The sequence below is a fragment of the Carcharodon carcharias genome (genome assembly GCF_017639515.1).
Source record: "Carcharodon carcharias isolate sCarCar2 chromosome 39 unlocalized genomic scaffold, sCarCar2.pri SUPER_39_unloc_5, whole genome shotgun sequence".
NCBI classification, from domain to species: domain Eukaryota; kingdom Metazoa; phylum Chordata; class Chondrichthyes; order Lamniformes; family Lamnidae; genus Carcharodon; species Carcharodon carcharias.
In genome coordinates this window covers 300001-317500 of record NW_024470844.1, presented here as the reverse complement: position 1 = coordinate 317500, position 17500 = coordinate 300001, and the positions used below count along the sequence as shown (strand labels likewise).

At 49.6% G+C, this 17500-nt stretch overlaps 1 protein-coding gene across 1 annotated transcript in view; it reads right to left on the bottom strand.

Moving 5' to 3' along the window:
* Positions 1-17500, bottom strand: part of ttyh1 (tweety family member 1) — a 60058-nt gene that overhangs the window by 24052 nt on the left and 18506 nt on the right. The window contains exons 3-5 of the mRNA XM_041182355.1: positions 12158-12269; positions 10158-10378; positions 15-110 (exon numbers count right to left, since the gene is read on the bottom strand). Coding sequence (XP_041038289.1) covers positions 15-110; positions 10158-10378; positions 12158-12269 — 429 coding nt within the window. The remainder of the gene's footprint in view (positions 1-14; positions 111-10157; positions 10379-12157; positions 12270-17500) is intronic.

Sequence of the window (17500 nt, the reverse complement as noted above, 5' to 3'; positions counted from 1 at the left end):
CTCCGGATACTCACCCGATCAGCATCCATGTTCCCTGTGTGAGCAAACCCAGGAGAACCAACAGGCAGATCAGCACATCCAGGAGGATCAGCAGGACGTACGCTAACCATCTGCGGAGAGAGGGAGAGAGACAGAATGACATGGAGAGAGATGGAGGGACAGAGAGGGAAAAAGAAAGAGGGAAGGAGAGAGAGAGAGAAAGAGGGAAAGAGACAGACAGAGAGGAGAGAGGGGGAAGGAGAGAGAGAGACAGAGTGTATGTGAGAGGGAGAGACAGAGAGTGAGAGAGTGTGAGAGAGGCAGAAAGAAGACAGAGATAGAAAGGAACAGAGTGTGAGAGAGACAGACAGAGATAAAGGGAGAAGGAGAGAGACAACAAGTCAAAAAGAGAGAAGGATTCAGAGAAAAACAAAGAGACAGACAGAGCTGGACAGGCAGAGAGAGCATCTGAATATGGACATTTTTTCTAACCGCGTGCTGTACCTGTCCTGGGAGTGTTTGATGGGGACAGTGTAGAGGGAGCTTTAATCTGTATCTAACCCCGTGCTGTACCTGTCCTGGGAGTGTTTGATGGGGACGGTGTAGAGGGAGATTTACTCTGTATCTAACCCCGTGCTGTACCTGTCCTGGGAGTGTTTGATGGGGACGGTGTAGAGGGAGATTTACTCTGTATCTAACCCTGTGCTGTACCTGTCCTGGGAGTGTTTGATGGGGACGGTGTAGAGGGAGATTTACTCTGTATCTAACCCCGTGCTGTACCTGTCCTGGGAGTGTTTGATGGGGACAGTGTAGAGGGAGATTTACTTTGTATCTAACCCCGTGCTGTACCTGTCCTGGGAGTGTTTGATGGGGACAGTGTAGAGAGAGCTTTACTCTGTATCTAACCCTGTGCTGTACCTGTCCTGGGAGTGTTTGATGGGGACAGTGTAGAGAGAGCTTTACTCTGCATCTAACCCTGTGTTGTACCTGTCCTGGGAGTGTTTGATGGGGACGGTGTAGAGGGAGCTTTACTCTTTAGCTAACCCCGTGATGCCTATTACCTCCTACGCTGTTTTCCAACCCGTGTATATCGATGTTTTTTTTGCCCAACACTTTCAGTGGCTCTCTCAGTTTGCCTCTTTACCCTTGACCTCTGACCCACCATACGTCTCTGGCCCCTGGTACAGGCCCTTTGCCCTCTCTCTGCCCCTGCACCACCTCGGACTCACTTGAAGCCTGCTTCTTAGGCCTGAGCTCCAGTCCACCTCTTCGTTCACTCCCCTGCTCCCCAACGACGCTTCTGTCAATCGGCCGAAAGGAGTGACTCCTCAGGATTCCACTGTGGCCATCTTTTTGACCCTTCTCCGCCCCCTGTCCTGACTGGGTGTGGCTGGGGTAGGAATACGAAAAATGGAATTCCAGAGGGTATGTGTCACAGAAACGGGACATTCAGCCCCAACCAGACCAGTAAAGACATCAAAGGGACATCGGTTCAGTGTCTGAAATTGGGAGTGAGCTAGGAGATCAGCCATGATCTCGTTGAACGGTACAGCAGGTAGCGAGGGGCTGAATGGCCACTCCTGCTCCTAATTCCTGTGTTCCTCTACTTGCTTTCATGCTCCCCTCTTTCCTCCCCTCTCTCTTTGATCATCAACTTCTTCCCTTCTCTCCCATCTGATTGGCTCACTTCCCCTTAAGTGCGTCAAGTTTATTAGCTACACCCGTTCCCTCTCTCTCTCTCTCTCTCTGGTCCTGAGGTCCATTCTCGCGCCACCCCCTGATGTAGCAGTTTCCTCGTAACCCCCGATCTGACTTCCTCGGTGTCTATGAAGCTGAGCAGGCGCAAGTCCCTTAAAAGAGCGGCTCGCCCCTCTTTCGAAGGGGCGCCTTTGATCTTTAAGATGGCTGCCACATGTCACCTGAATCAAGCCCTGAAGACGTCACTCGGACTCGAAACGTTAACTCCGTTTCTCTCTTCACTCATGCTGGTCAGGCCTGCTGAGATTTTCCCAGCGCTTTCTCTTTGTGTTTACAACTGCAATCTTTTATCTCGCAAGATGACTTGGCAATCTCTTTTAACAGGTCATGTGATGCAGCGGCCATCTTGGCTCCCTACTCTAGTTCCAGCAGGGAAAATTGACCAGGCCTCACTCAGTTAGCCTAACGTCTGTCATCGTGGGTGACATCCTAGCACAGGTTAAGGATTGACCAGGTGACAGGGAGCAGAGAGTAGGGGTAAGTGGGTCTTTTTCTGGTTGGCAAGCTGTGACAAGAGGAGTGCCACAGGGATCAGTGCTGGGGCCTCAGCCCTTTATGATTTGGATGAAGGGAACAAGCGCTAAATTCGCCAATGACGCCATGACGGGTAGGAAGTGAATTATCGAGAGGGGGCAGGGAGTCGGCCAAGGGGTGCAGACAGGTTAAGCGAGGGGGCAGAAGTTCGGCAGGTGGGGTATAACGTGGGGAGATGTGACCTTGCCAACTTTGGCAGGGAGGTTGGAAAAAGCAGGTTATTATCTCGGTGGAGGGAGGGGTTGCAGGACTCAGAGGTGCAGAGAGACCTGGCTGTCCCAGTGCATGAATCACTGAAGGTTAGTCCGCAAGGGAGCAGCAAGCGGTGAAGGGGGGTGGGGGGGGGTGGTGGTGGGGGTGGAGGCCGGTGGGATTGTCGGAGTTTATTGTGAGGGGGGGGGAACGGAATATAAAAGTGGGGGAGTTCTGCTGCAGCTGTGTAGGGCCTTGGTGAGACCACATCTGGATCACCGGTTACAGCTTTGGTCTCCTTATCTGAAAAGAGATGGGAATTCACTGGAAGCAGTTCGGAGAAGGTTCACTCCACTCGACGTTGGGTTGGAGGGCTTATCTCCCGAGGAGAGGGTGACACAGGTTTGGCTTTCTCCCACTGGAGTTTCGAAGACTGAGTGGGAGCCACACTGGGGTGCATAAGATTCTGAGGGGATTTGATAGGGGAGATACCGGGGCTGATGTTTCCACATGTGGGAGAGACTAGAAGCAGAGGGAGCACAGTTTCGGAATAGGGGTTCTACCAGTTTGAGACGGAGATGAGGAGGATCTTTATCCTCCACAGGGTTTGTTGGTCTGTGGGATTCTCTACCCCAGAGAGCAGCGGAGACCGGGTCACCGAGTACACTCCAGGCTGAGCGAGACGGGTTTCTGATCAACCAGGGGGTCCAGGGCTATGAGGGATAAGCAGGAAAGCGGAGCTGAGACCACCATCAGATGGGCCATGGTCCTTATAGGATGGTGGAGCAGGCTGGAAGGGCTGAATGGCCTTCCCCTGGTGTGTTCCCAGCCCCAGGCAGGGGCAGGGAAAGGGCAGGCAGGCTGGAACAGCTGCTGCTGTAGAGTAACCGGGCAGCTGAATGGGCCAGGCTTGAAGGAGAGAGATAAGGGACCTTCTCTCCTCCCTGTAAGCTTGATTCCATCCACTGAGCACGTGGGTGAAACCAACCTCTGGCCATTGGACAGTGGAAGCCATCGCAGCTGCAGAGGGAACTCTACAACCTCAACCCCTTTAATTTGGGCAACGCAACCTCTCAGCACCAAAACGTGTCAGGTCATCACCGAATGTGGGCTCACCTTGATTCCTGTTCATCGGGATTGTTTTATCTTCACTTTTAACTCATCTTTGTGTGTGAGTGTGTGTGTATCCGAGTGTGTGTGTATCCGAGTGTGTGTGTATCTGAGTGTGTGTATCTGAGTGTGTGTGTCCGATGTGCGTGTGTCTGAGTGTACGTATCTGTGTGTGTGTGTGTGTGTGTGTGTGTGTGTGTGTGTGTGTGTGTGTCCAAGTGTGTGTGTCCAAGTGTGTGTGTCCGAGTGTGTGTGTCCGAGTGTGTATCTGAGGGTGTGCGTGTCCAAGTGTGTGTTTGTCTGAGTGTATGTGTCCGAATATGTGTGTGTGAGTGTATATCTGAGTGTGTGTGTGAAAGTGTGTGTCTGTGAGTGTATATCTGAGTGTGTATATGTGTGAGTGTGTATCTGAGTGTGTGTGTGTGTATCTGAGTGTGTGTGTGTGTGTGTGAGTGTGTATCTGAGTGTGTGTATATGTAAGTGTGTGTGAGTGTATATCTGAGTGTATGTGTTTGTGTGTATCTGAGTGTGTAAGTGTGTGTATGTGTAAGTGTGTGAGTGTGTATCTGAGTGTCAGTGTGTATCTGAATGTGTAAGTGTGTGTGTGTGAGAGTGAGAGTATGTATCTGAGTGTGTAAATGTGTGTGTGTATCTGAGTGTGAGTGTGTACCTGAGTGTGTAAGTGTGTGTAGCTGAGTGTGTAAGTGTGTGAGAGTGTGTGTGTCCGAGTGTGTGTGTGTCTGAGTGTACGTATTGGTGTGTGTGTGTGTGTGTGTGTGTGTGTCCAAGTGTGTGTGTCCAAGTGTGTGTGTCCAAGTGTGTGTGTTCGAATGTGTGTGTCTCAGTGTGTGTGTCCGAGTGTGTATCTGAGTGTGTGCGTGTCCAAGTGTGTGTTTGTCCGAGTGTATGTGTCCGAATATGTGTGTGTGAGTGTGTATCTGAGTGTGTGTGTGAAAGTGTGTGTGTGTGAGTGTATATCTGAGTGTGTATATGTGTGTGTATGTATCTGAGTGTGTGTGAGTGTGTATCTCACTGTGTGTGTGTATGTAAGTGTGTGAGTGTGTATCTGAGTGTGTGTGTGTGTATCTGAGTGTGTGTGAGTGTGTATCTGAGTGTGTAAGTGTGTGTATGTGTAAGTGTGTGAATGTGTATCTGAGTGTCAGTGTGTATCTGAATGTGTAAGTGTGTGTGTGTGTGAGTATGTATCTGAGTGTGTAAGTGTGTGTGTGTATCTGAGTGTGTGTGTACCTGAGTGTGTAAGTGTGTGTGTTTGAGTGTGTATCTGAATGTGAGTGTAAGTGTGTGTGTGAGTGTGTATCTGAGTGTGTAAGTGTGTGAGTGTGTATCTGAGTGAGAGTGTGTGTATCTGAGTGTGTAAGTGTGTGAGAGTGTGTGTGTCCGAGTGTGTGTGTATCTGAGTGTGTGTGTGTATCTGAGTGTGTGTCCGATGTGCGTGTGTCTGAATGTACGTATTTGTGTGTGTGTCCCTGAGTGTGTGTGTGTGCCTGAGTGTACGTATCGGGGTGTGTGTTCGAGTGTGTGTCTGTGTGTGTCCAAGTGTGTGTGTCCAAGTGTGTGTGTCCGAGTGTGTATCTGAGTGTGTGCGTGTTCAAGTGTGTGTTTGTTCGAGTGTATGTGTCCGAATATGTGTGTGTGAGTGTGTGTGTGAAAGTGTGTGTGTGAAAGTGTGTGTGTGTGAGTGTATATCTGAGTGTGTATATGTGTGTGTATGTATCTGAGTGTGTGTGTGTGTATCTAACTGTGTGTGTATGTAAGTGTGTGTGTGTATCTGAGTGTGTGTGTGTGTATCTGAGTATGTGTGTGTGTGTATCTGAGTGTGTGTGTGTGTGTGTGTGTGTGAGAGAGTGTGTGTATATGTAAGTGTGTGTGAGTGTGTATCTGAGTGTGTGTGTTTGTGTGTAACTGAGTGTGTAAGTGTGTGTATGTGTAAGAGTGTGAGTGTGTATCTGAGTGTCAGTGTGTATCTGAATGTGTAAGTGTGTGTGTGTGTGAGTATGTATCTGAGTGTGTAAGTGTGTGTGTGTATCTGAGTGTGTAAGTGTGTGTGTATCTGAGTGTGTAAGTGTGTGTGTGTTTGAGTGTGTATCTGAATGTGTGTAAGTGTGTGTGAGTGTGTATCTGAGTGTGTAAGTGTGTGTGTTTGAGTGTGTATCTGAATGTGAGTGTACGTGTGTGTGTGAGTGTGTAACTGAGTGTGTAAGTGTGTGAGTGTGTACCTGAGTGTGAGAGTGTGTGTATCTGAGTGTGTAAGTGTGTGAGAGTGTGTGTGTCCGAGTGTGTGTGTATCCGAGTGTGTGTGTATCTGAGTGTGTGTCCGATGTGCGTGTGTCTGAGTGTACGTATCTGTGTGTGTGTCCCTGAGTGTGTGTGTGTCTGAGTGTACGTATCGGTGTGTGTGTGTGTGTGTGTGTGTGTGTGTGTGTGTGTGTGTGTGTGTGTGTGTGTCCAAGTGTGTCCAAGTGTGTGTGTCCGAATGTGTGTGTCCAAGTGTGTATGTCCGAGTGTGTATCTGAGTGTGTGCGTGTTCAAGTGTGTGTTTGTCCGAGTGTATGTGTCCAAATATGTGTGTGTGAGTGTGTGTGTGAAAGTGTGTGTGTGAAAGTGTGTGTGTGTGAGTGTATATCTGAGTGTTTATATGTGTGTGTATGTATCTGAGTGTGTGTGAGTGTGTATCTCACTGTGTGTGTATGTAAGTGTGTGTGTGTATCTGAGTGCGTGTGTGTGTATCTGAGTGTGTGTGTGTGTGTATCTGAGTGTGTGTTTGTGAGTGTGTATCTGAGTGTGTGTATATGTAAGTGTGTGTGAGTGTGTATCTGAGTGTGTGTGTTTGTGTGTATCTGAGTGTGTAAGTGTGTGTATGTGTAAGTGTGTGAGTGTGTATCTGAGTGTCAGTGTGTATCTGAATGTGTAAGTGTATGTGTGTGTGCGTGTGTGAGTATGTATCTGAGTGTGTGTGTGTGTATGTATCTGAGTGTGTAAGTGTGTGTGTTTGAGTGTGTATCTGAATGTGAGTGTAAGTGTGTGTTTGAGTGTGTATCTGAGTGTGTAAGTGTGTGTGTGTTTGAGTGTGTATCTGAGTGTGTAAGTGTGTGTGTGTGTGTGTGTGTATCTGAGTGTGTAAGTGTGTGTGTTTGAGTGTGTATCTGAGTGTGTAAGTGGGCATGTTTGAGTGTGTATCTGAGTCTGTAAGTGTGTGTGTCTGAGTGTGTATCTGAGTGTGTGTGTGTATCTGAGTGTGTGAGTGTGTGTGTGTATCTGAGTGTGTGTGTGTGTTTGAGTGTGTAAGTGTGTGTATCTGAGTGTGTAAGTGTGTGTGAGTGTGTATCTGAGTGCATAAGTGTGTATGTTTGAGTGTGTAAGTGTGTGTATCTGAGTGTGTAAGTGTGTGTGAGTGTGTATCTGAGTGTGTAAGTGTGTGTGTTTGAGTGTGTAAGTGTGTGTATCTGAGTGTGTGTGAGTGTGTATTTGAGTGTGTAAGTGTGTGTATTTGAGTGTGTAAGTGTGTGAGTGTGTATATGAGTATGTAAGTGTCTGTATCTGAGTGTGTATCTGAATGTGTGTCAGTGTGTATCTGAGTGTGTAAGTGTGTGTGTTTGAGTGTGTATCAGAGTGTGAGTGTGTACCCGAGTGTGTAAGTGAGTGTGTATCTGAGTGTGTGAGTGAGTGTGTGAGTGAGTGTGTATCTGAGTGTGTGAGTGAGTGTGTGTGTGAGTGTGTATCTGAGTGTGTATCTGAGCGTGTGAGTGAGTGTGTATCTGAGTGTGTATCTGAGCGTGTGAGTGAGTGTGTATCTGAGTGTGTGAGTGAGTGTGTGTGAGTGTGTATCTGAGTGTGTGAGTGAGTGTGTGTGTGTGAGTGTGTATCTGAGTGTGTGAGTGAGTGTGTGTGTGTGTATCTGAGTGTGAGTGTGTGTGTGTGAGTGTGTATCTGAGTGTGTGAGTGAGTGTGTATCTGAGTGTGTGTGCGTGTGTGTGAGTGTGTATCTGAGTGTGTTAGTGAGTGTGTGTGTGTGTGTGTGTGTGAGTGTGTATCTGAGTGTGTGTGTGAGTGTGTGTGTGTGTATCTGAGTGTGAGTGTGTGTGTGAGTGTGAATCTGAGTGTGTGAGTGAGTGTGTGTGAGTGTGAATCTGAGTGTGTGAGTGAGTGTGTGTGAGTGTGTATCTGAGTGTGTGTGTGAGTGTGTATCTGAGTTTGTGAGTTAGTGTATATCTAAGTGTGTGTGTGATGTGAGTGTGAAAGTAATTTTACCTTTTCTTCGGTGCTTTCCAGAAAAACAGTGCAGCAAACTAACCTTTCCCTCTTTCTGCGTAAAAATGCTTTGCTGCTGGGTTATTTTAGATGGAGTTTCTCACCCCACAGCAGAGATACAGCCCCCCGCACACCAACACATTGTTCACACCGGGCGAGACACCTCTCAGAGTCTCTGTGACAGAGACTGTCTTATACCGATGGCCCTATCATTACCCACTCCCCTCACAAATAGAGACGCTGGGCCAGAACCTCCCCCTCCCACCCCACTAGCATCGGAAAGAGCTGGCCCACAGGAACTGGAACAGGTAAACGCACACTTACCTGGTCTGGGAAATTGTGTGGCCGGGGGAATCGATAGGCTGGGGGTGGGGGGGGGGGAAGGTCAGTGTGGAAGGTGAGCGGGTAGGTTTTGGGGGTGTCCGGGGGGAGGAGGGGTGGGTGGGGTCCGGGATTGAGTCGGGTCGGGTGTTGGGGGGAGGGGGGCTGTCTGGAGGTTGGGGGGTTTGGGGGGAAGGGGTCCGGAGGTCCGGGCAGGTTGGGCAAGGGGGTGTTCTCGGGGTCGGATGTTTGGAGATCGGCCGGGGGGGCGCGGGGGTGGGGGGGTCCAAGGTCTGGCCGGGGTGTCCATATTTGGGGGTGGGTTGGAGGATCAGTGTGCGATGTCGGGGGGTGTGGGGTCGGGGTCGGAGGTCATGTGGGTGTCAGAGTCTGATGTTGGGGGGTTGGTGGGTGTTGGGGTCCAATGTCAGGGGGGTGGTAACGGGGTCAGAGGTTGGGGAGGATTGGGGTCCAATGTTGGGGGGTGTCAGGGTCAGAGGTCGTGGTTTGGGGTCGGAGGGGGTGTGGGCTGAAGTTGGTGGCGGGGGAAGGTGGGGTTGTTCGAGGTCGGGGTGGGGGTGGTCAGGGTCGGGGTCTGGGGTCAGGGTCAGAGGTCAGAGGGGGTACGGGCTGAGATTGGTGGCAGGTAGGTGGTGTTGTTCGAGGTCAGGGTGGGGGTGGTCAGGGTCGGGGTCGGGGGTCAGGGTCGGAGGTCAGAGGGGGTCAGGGTTGGAGGTCGGAGGAGGTGTGGGCCGAGGTTGGTGGCGGGGGCAGGTGGGGTTGTTCGAGGTCAGGGTGGGGGTGGTCGGGGTCGGGGGTCAGGGTCGGAGGTCGGAGGGGGCCAGGGTCGGAGGTCGGAGGAGGTGTGGGCCGAGGTTGGTGGCGGGGGGAGGTGGGGTTGTTCGAGGTCGGGGTGGGGGTTGTCCGGTTCAGGGGCCAGGGTCGGAGGTCGGAGGGGGTGTGGGCTGAGGTTGGTGGCTGGGGGCAGGTGGGGTTGTTCGAGGTCAGGGTGGGGGTGGTCGGGGTCGGGGGTCAGGGTCGGAGGTCGGAGGGGGCCAGGGTCGGAGGTCGGAGGGGGTGTGGGCTGAGGTTGGTGGCGGGGGGAGGTGGGGTTGTTCGAGGTCAGGGTGGGGTTGTTCTGTGGGGCGAGATCTGCGGGATCGCTCTGGGTCTTTATGATAGTTACCCGGAAGTGAGAAGAGGCTTTAACTCCTCCCACTTTCTCCGGGTAACTATCGGGTATAAATCCCGCCGGAACCATTCGGAGTTTGCGATTGAAGCCACATTTTCAGATGATTCCCAGCGCAGCGCAATTGGGGAGTGAGAGGGGGAGGGGAGTGGGAGTGGGAGAGGAAGTGGGCCCTTCTGGACAATTGCCCTGCAAACCCTGACCTGGGAACTTGCCAGAGGGATTCCCCAGGGCGTCTTTGGGATACCACCCCCCCCCCCCCAACCCCCCACCAAATCCGATGCTGGGGATGGGGGAAGTTACGGGCCCTTCTCCCTTTATCCGCTCGCTCAAAACCTTTCAAAACCCAAAAGGCCTCGAATAGGTCACCGGATCAGTCTCTTTTTACCAAGAGAGAAGAGACCCAGCCTGTCAATCCTTTCCTGATATTTACACCCGCATGTGCCTGGTGTCATCCTTACGTATCTCCCCTGCAACCTTCGCTGTGGCCTCATTGTCCTTTTGAACGACACGGTGACCGGAACAGGACACTGTCCTCTGAGTGGGTTACAAGGCTCCAGAGAATAATATCCCAGCTTTTCAATTCTACCTCATGAAATGAAGCCCGGGCCTTGCTTGGTTTTTACTTTAATAACCTTGCTGGAGGCCGTTCAGAGATTGGTGTGGAGGCGCTCTGCTATCCCCTTGTTATCTCGCCTGTCCCGGTGAGGCTATTCCTCCTCCCGACCCCACGTTTATTGGTGCTGGACCTCACTAGCCAACGGTTTGCCGGGTTTGGTGGGGTATCTGGGGAATCTCACCTCACCTGTGGTCCTCGGTGTGGCTCCCCTGTTCGGCCAGCTCCAGCAGATTGAGCCTCAGGCCTCTCCAGAAGGCCAGGCCCCCCAACTGGGCCAGCACGGACTCGGCCTGCCTCCGACTGTTCCGAGTGATCACCAGGAACTCGGGCCTGTCGGCGAAGACCTCCTCCAGGTCAGTCAGCTCCTCCCGGACCGCACGCCTCAGGATAGCAGAGGCATTGGACACCTGGAGGCAGAGAAATAGAGAGAGAGAGAGAGAGAGAGAGAGGGAGAGGGAGGGAGGGAGAGGGAGGGAGGGAGAGGGTGAGCGAGGGAGAGCGAGAGAGGGAGCGAGAGAGAGTGAGAGGGAGGGAGAGGGAGAGGGAGGGAGGGAGGGAGAGAGGGAGAGGGAGAGGGAGGGAGGGAGAGGGAGGGAGAGGGAGAGGGAGGGAGAGAGAGAAAGGGAGGGGCAGGGAGGGAGAGGGAGGGAGGGAGAGGGGAGGGAGGGAGGGGGAGGGTGAGATAGAGGGAGGGAGCATGAGGGAGAGGGAAGGAGATGGAGAGAGAGGGAGGCAGAGAGGGAGGGAGGGAGATGGAAAGGGAGGGAGGGAGAGGGAGGGAGAGGGAGAGGGAGGGAGGGAGGGAGGGGGGCCAGCACATGGGTTCAAGAGCACTTGGGGATTGGTCAGGCACAACATCTCCCATCGCGTCTCCCTCGATCCCCAGCTACCCACCTTCTCCCCGTCTCCCTCAATCCCCACCTACCCACCTTCTCCCCGTCTCCCTCAATCCCCACCTACCTGCCTTCACCCCGTCTCCCTCAATCCCCACCTACCCACCTACCCCCCGTCTCCCTCAATCCCCACCTACCCACCTTCTCCCCGTCTCCCTCAATCCCCACCTACCCACCTTCTCCCCGTCTCCCTCAATCCCCACCTACCCACCTTCTCCCCATCTCCCTCAATCCCCACCTACCCACCTTCACCCCGTCTCCCTCAATCCCCAGCTACCCACCTTCTCCCCGTCTCCCTCAATCCCCAGCTACCCACCTTCTCCCCGTCTCCCTCAATCCCCACCTACCCAACTTCACCCCGTCTCCCTCAATCCCCTCCTACCCACCTTCTCCCCTTATCCCTCAATCCCCACCTACCCACCTTCTCCCCGTCTCCCTCAATCCCCACCTACCCACCTTCTCCCCGTCTCCCTCAATCCCCACCTACCCACCTTCTCCCCGTCTCCCTCAATCCCCACCTACCCACCTTCTTCCCGTCTCCCTCAATCCCCACCTACCCACCTTCTCCCCGTCTCCCTCAATCCCCACCTACCCACCTTCTCCCCGTCTCCCTCAATCCCCACCTACCCACCTTCTCCCCGTCTCCCTCAATCCCCACCTACCCATCTTCTCCCCCCTCCCTCAATCCCCACCTACCCACCTTCTCCCCTTATCCCTCAATCTCCATCTACCCACCTTCTCCCCGTCTCCCTCAATCTCCATCTACCCACCTTCTCCCCGTCTCCCTCAATCCCCACCTACCCACCTTCTCCCCGTCTCCCTCAATCCCCACCCACCTTCTCCCCTTATCCCTCAATCCCCACCTACCCACCTTCTCCCCTTATCCCTCAATCTCCATCTACCCACCTTCTCCCCGTCTCCCTCAATCTCCATCTACCCACCTTCACCCCGTCTCCCTCAATCCCCACCTACCCACCTTCTCCCCGTCTCCCTCAATCCCCACCTACCCACCTTCTCCCCGTCTCCCTCAATCCCCACCTACCCACCTTCTCCCCGTCTCCCTCAATCCCCACCTACCCACCTTCTCCCCGTCTCCCTCAATCCCCACCTACCCACCTTCTCCCCGTCTCCCTCAATCCCCACCTACCCACCTTCTCCCCGTCTCCCTCAATCCCCAACTTCGCCGATGTCTCTGAGTTTTAGGGGACTGTGGACATTGGGCTCAGTGAGTGTTTGAAATCAGAGTGTGGAGTAAATGTGTGGGGACAATGTGCCTTACTTGGACTCTCTTACCAGTGCTTCCATGGTTACCAGCGTGTGGTTGATATTTGCCAGTGAATATGCTGCCTGGTACATCCCATCATTAATCTCACTGTTGCCATAGAAACCAATCCCAATTCCTGTACTGAGAGAATGAAGGGAAGGGTTTGTATTCTCAAATTCACACCAATTATCGGTAATTCTATTCATAAACGGCCAACACCCAACCGGCTCTGAACCCGTTGATTAGATTCCAGTGTGTAACTCACTCCCGGGTATCTGTTATTCTATATATAAACCCCCTGAACCCCTCGATTAGATTCCAGCCTGGAACTGACTCCCGGGTATCTGTTATTCTATACATAAACCTCCTGAGCACCTTGATTAGAGTCCAGTCTGTAACTCACTCCCGGGTATCTGTTATTCGAAATATAAAACCCCCTGAACCCCATGATTAGATTCCAGTCTGTAACTCACAACCGGGTATCTGTTATTCTATATATAAACCACCCCGAACCCCTCGATTAGGTTCCAGCCTGTAACTCACTCCGGTGTTTCTGTTATTCTATATATAAACCTCCCCGTACCCCTTGATTAGATTCCAGTCTGTAACTCACTCCCGGGTATCTGTTATTCTATATATAAACCACCCCGAACCCCTCGATTAGGTTCCAGCCTGTAACTCACTCCGGTGTTTCTGTTATTCTATATATAAACCTCCTCGTACCCCTTGATTAGATTCCAGTCTGTATCTCACTCCCGGGTATTTGTTATTCTATATATAAAACCCCCCTGAACCCCTTGATTAGATTCCAGTTAGTAAGTCACTGCTGGGTATCTGTTATTCTATATATAAACACACCCGAACCCCTCGATTAGATTCCAGCCTGGAATTCACTCCCGGGTATCTGTTATTCTAAATGTAAACTACCTGAACCCCTCGATTAGATTCCAGTCTCTTAACTCTCTGCCGGGTATCTGTTATTCTATATATAAACCCCCTGAACCCCTCGATTAGATTCCAGCCTGGAACTGACTCCCGGGTATCTGTTATACTATACATAAACCGCCTGAGCACCTTGATTAGATTCCAGTCTGTAACTCACTCCCAGGTTTCTGTTATTCTATATCTAAACCCCCTGAACCCCATGATTAGATTCCAGTCTGTAACTCACTCCCAGGTTTCTGTTATTCTATATCTAAACCCCCTGAACCCCATGATTAGATTCCAGTCTGTAACTCACTCCCAGGTTTCTGTTATTCTATATATAAACCCCCTGAACCCCTCGATTAGATTACAGTCTGTAACTCACTCCCAGGTTTCTGTTATTCTATATATAAACCCCCTGAACCCCTCGATTAGATTACAGTCTGTAACTCACTCCCGGGTATCTATTATTCTATATATAAACCACCCCGAGCCCCTCGATTAGATTCCAGTCTGTAACTCACTCCCAGGTTTCTGTTATTCTATATATAAACCCCCTGAACCCCTCGATTAGATTCCAGTCTGTAACTCACTCCCGGGTATCTATTATTCTATATATAAACCACCCCGAGCCCCTCGATTAGATTCCAGTCTGTAACTCACTCCCGGGTTTCTGTTATTCTATATATAAACCCCCTGAACCCTCGTTAGATTCCAGTCTGTAACTCACTCCCGGGTATCTATTATTCCATATATAAACCACCCCGAGCCCCTCGATTAGATTCCAGTCTGTAACTCCCTCCCGGGTATCTGTTATTCTAGATATAAACCCCCTGAACCCCTTGATTAGATTCCAGTCTGTAACTCACTCCCGGATATCTGTTATTCTATATATAAACCCATCAATTAGATTCCAGTCTGTAACTCACTCCCGGGTATCTGTTATTCTATATATAAACCACCCCGAACCCCTCGATTAGATTCCAGTCAGTAACTCACTCCCGGGTTTTTGTTATTCTATATATAAACCACCCCGAACCCCTCGATTAGATTCCAGTCTGTAACTCACTCCCGGGTTTCTGTTGTTCTATATATAAAACATCCCGAACCCCTCGATCAGATTCCAGTCTGTAACTCATTCCCGGGTACCTGTTATTCTAAATATAAATGACCCCGAACCCCTCGATCGGGTTCCAGTCTGTAACTCACTCCCAGGTATCTGATATTCCATTTCTAAACGCCCATGAACACCTCGATTAGATTCCAGTCTCTACCACATTACATGGTATCTTTAATTATGTAAACAAAGCCCCCCGAAACACTCGATTAGATTCCAGTCTGTAACCCTCTCACGGGTATCTGTTATTCTATATATAAACCACTCCGAGCTCCTCGATTAGATTCCTGTAACTCACTCCCGGGTATCTGTTATTCTATATATAAACCACCCTGAACCCCTCGATTAGATTCCAGTCTGTAACTCACTCCCGGGTATCTGTTATTCTATGTATAAACCACCCTGAACCCCTCGATTAGATTCCAGTCTGTAACTCACTCCCGGGTATCTGTTATTCTATATATAAACCACCCGAACCCCTTGATTAGATTCCAGTCTGTAGCTCACTACCGGGTATCTGTTATTCTATATATAAACCACCCTGAACCCCTTGATTAGATTCCAGACTGTAACTCACTCCCGGATATCTGTTATTCTATATATAAACCCATCAATTAGATTCCAGTCTGTAACTCACTCCCGGGTATCTGTTATTCTATATATAAACCAACCCGAACCCCTCGAATAGATTCCAGTCTGTAACTCACTCCCGGGTATCTGTTATTCTATATATAAACTAGCCCGAACCCCTCGATTATATTCCAGTCTGTAACTTACTCATGGATATCTGTCATTCCATGTATAAAGCCCCACAAAACGCTGGAGCAGATTCCAGTCTGTAACTCACTCCAGGGTATCTGCTATTCTGTATATAAACCACCCTGAACCCCTCGATGTGATTCCAGTCTGTAACTCACTCCCGGGTATCTGTTATTCTATATATAAACCACCCTGAACCCCTCGATTAGATTCCAGTCTGTAACTCACTCCCGGATATCTGTTATTCTATATATAAACCCATCAATTAGATTCCAGTCTGTAACTCACTCCCGGATATCTGTTATTCTGTATATAAAACATCCCGAACCGCTCGATTAGATTCCAGTCTGTAACTCACAACCGGGTATCTGTTATTCTATATATAAACCTCCCCGTACCCCTTGATTCGATTCCAGTCTGTATCTCACTCCCGGGTATCTGTTATTCTATATATAAAACCCCCCGAACCCCACGATTAGATTTCAGTTAGAAAGTCACTGCTGGGTATCTGTTATTCTATATATAAACCTCCCTGTACCCCTTGATTAGATTCCAGTCTGTAACTCACAACCGGGTATCTGTTATTCTATATATAAACCACCCCGAACCCCTCAATTAGGTTCCAGCCTGTAACTCACTCCGGTGTTTCTGTTATTCTATATATAAACCTCCCCGTACCCCTTGATTAGATTCCAGTCTGTAACTCACTCCCGGGTATCTGTTATTCTATGTATAAACCACCCCGAACCCCTCGATTAGGTTCCAGCCTGTAACTCACTCCGGTGTTTCTGTTATTCTATATATAAACCTCCCCGTACCCCTTGATTAGATTCCAGTCTGTATCTCACTCCCGGGTATTTGTTATTCTATATATAAAACCCCCCTGAACCCCTTGATTAGATTCCAGTTAGTAAATCACTGCTGGGTATCTGTTATTCTATATATAAGCACACCCGAACCCCTCGATTAGATTCCAGCCTGGAACTCACTCCCGGGTATCTGTTATTCTAAATGTAAACTACCTGAACCCTTCGATTAGATTCCAGTCTGTAACTCACAATCGGGTATATGTTATTCTATATATAAACCCCCTGGAACCCTCGATTAGATTCCAGTGTGTAACTCACTCCCGGGTATCTGTTATTCTATATATAAACCCCCTGAACCCCTCGATTAGATTCCAGCCTGGAACTGACTCCCGGGTATCTGTTATTCTATACATAAACCTCCTGAGCACCTTGATTAGATTCCAGTCTGTAGCTCACTCCCGGGTATCTGTTATTCTATATATAAACCACCCTGAACCCCTCGATTAGATTCCAGTCTTTAGCTCACTACCGGGTATTTGTTATTCTATATATAAACCACCCGAACCTCTCGATTAGATTCCAGTCCGTAGCTCACTACCGGGTATCTGTTATTCTACATATAAACCACCCGAACCCCTCGATTAGATTCCAGTCTGTAATTCACTACCGGTTATCTGTTATTCTATATATAAACCACCCTGAACCCCTCAATTAGATTCCAGTCTGTAATGCGCTCATGGGTATCTATTATTCTATATATAAACCACCCCAAGCCCCTGGATGAGATTCCAGTTTGTAACTTACTACATGCTATCTGTTATGCTGTCAATAAATCACCCTGAAAAACCTCGATTAGATTCAAGTCTTTAACTCACTCCAGGGAATCTGCTATTCTATATATAAAACACCCCAAACCCCTCGATTAGATTCCAGTCTGTAACTCACTACCGGGATTCTGTTATTCTATATATAACCACCCCGAACCCCTCGATTAGATTCCAGTCTGTAACTCACTCCCGGGTATCTGTTATTCTATATATAAACCACCCCAAACCCCTCGATTAGATTCCAGTCTGTAACTCACTACCGGGATTCTGTTATTCTATATATAACCACCCCGAACCCCTCGATTAGATTCCAGTCTGTAACTCACTCCCGGGTATCTGTTATTCTATATATAAACCACCCCAAACCCCTCGATTAGATTCCAGTCTGTAACTCACTCCCGGGTATCTGTTATTCTATATATAAACCACCCCAAACCCCTCGATTAGATTCCAGTCTGTAACTCACTACCGGGATTCTGTTATTCTATATATAAACTAGCTCGAACCCCTCGATTAGATTCCAGTCTGTAACTTACTCCTGGATATCTGTTATTCTATATATAAACCACCCGAACGCCTCGATTAGATTCCAGTCTGTAACTCACTCCCGGGTACCTGTTATTCTATATATAAACTAACCCGAACTCCTCGATTAGATTCCAGTCTGTAACTTACTCCTGGATATCTGTTATTCTATATATAAACCACCCGAACGCCTCGATTAGATTCCAGTCTGTAACTCACTCCGGTGTTTCTGTTATTTTATATATAAACCTCCCCGTACCCCTTGATTAGATTCCAGTCTGTAACTCACTCCCGGGTATCTGTTATTCTATATATAAAACCCCCCCGAACCCCACGATTAGATTCCAGTCTGTAACTCACAACCGGGTATCTGTTATTCTATATATAAACCACACCGAACCCCTCGATTAG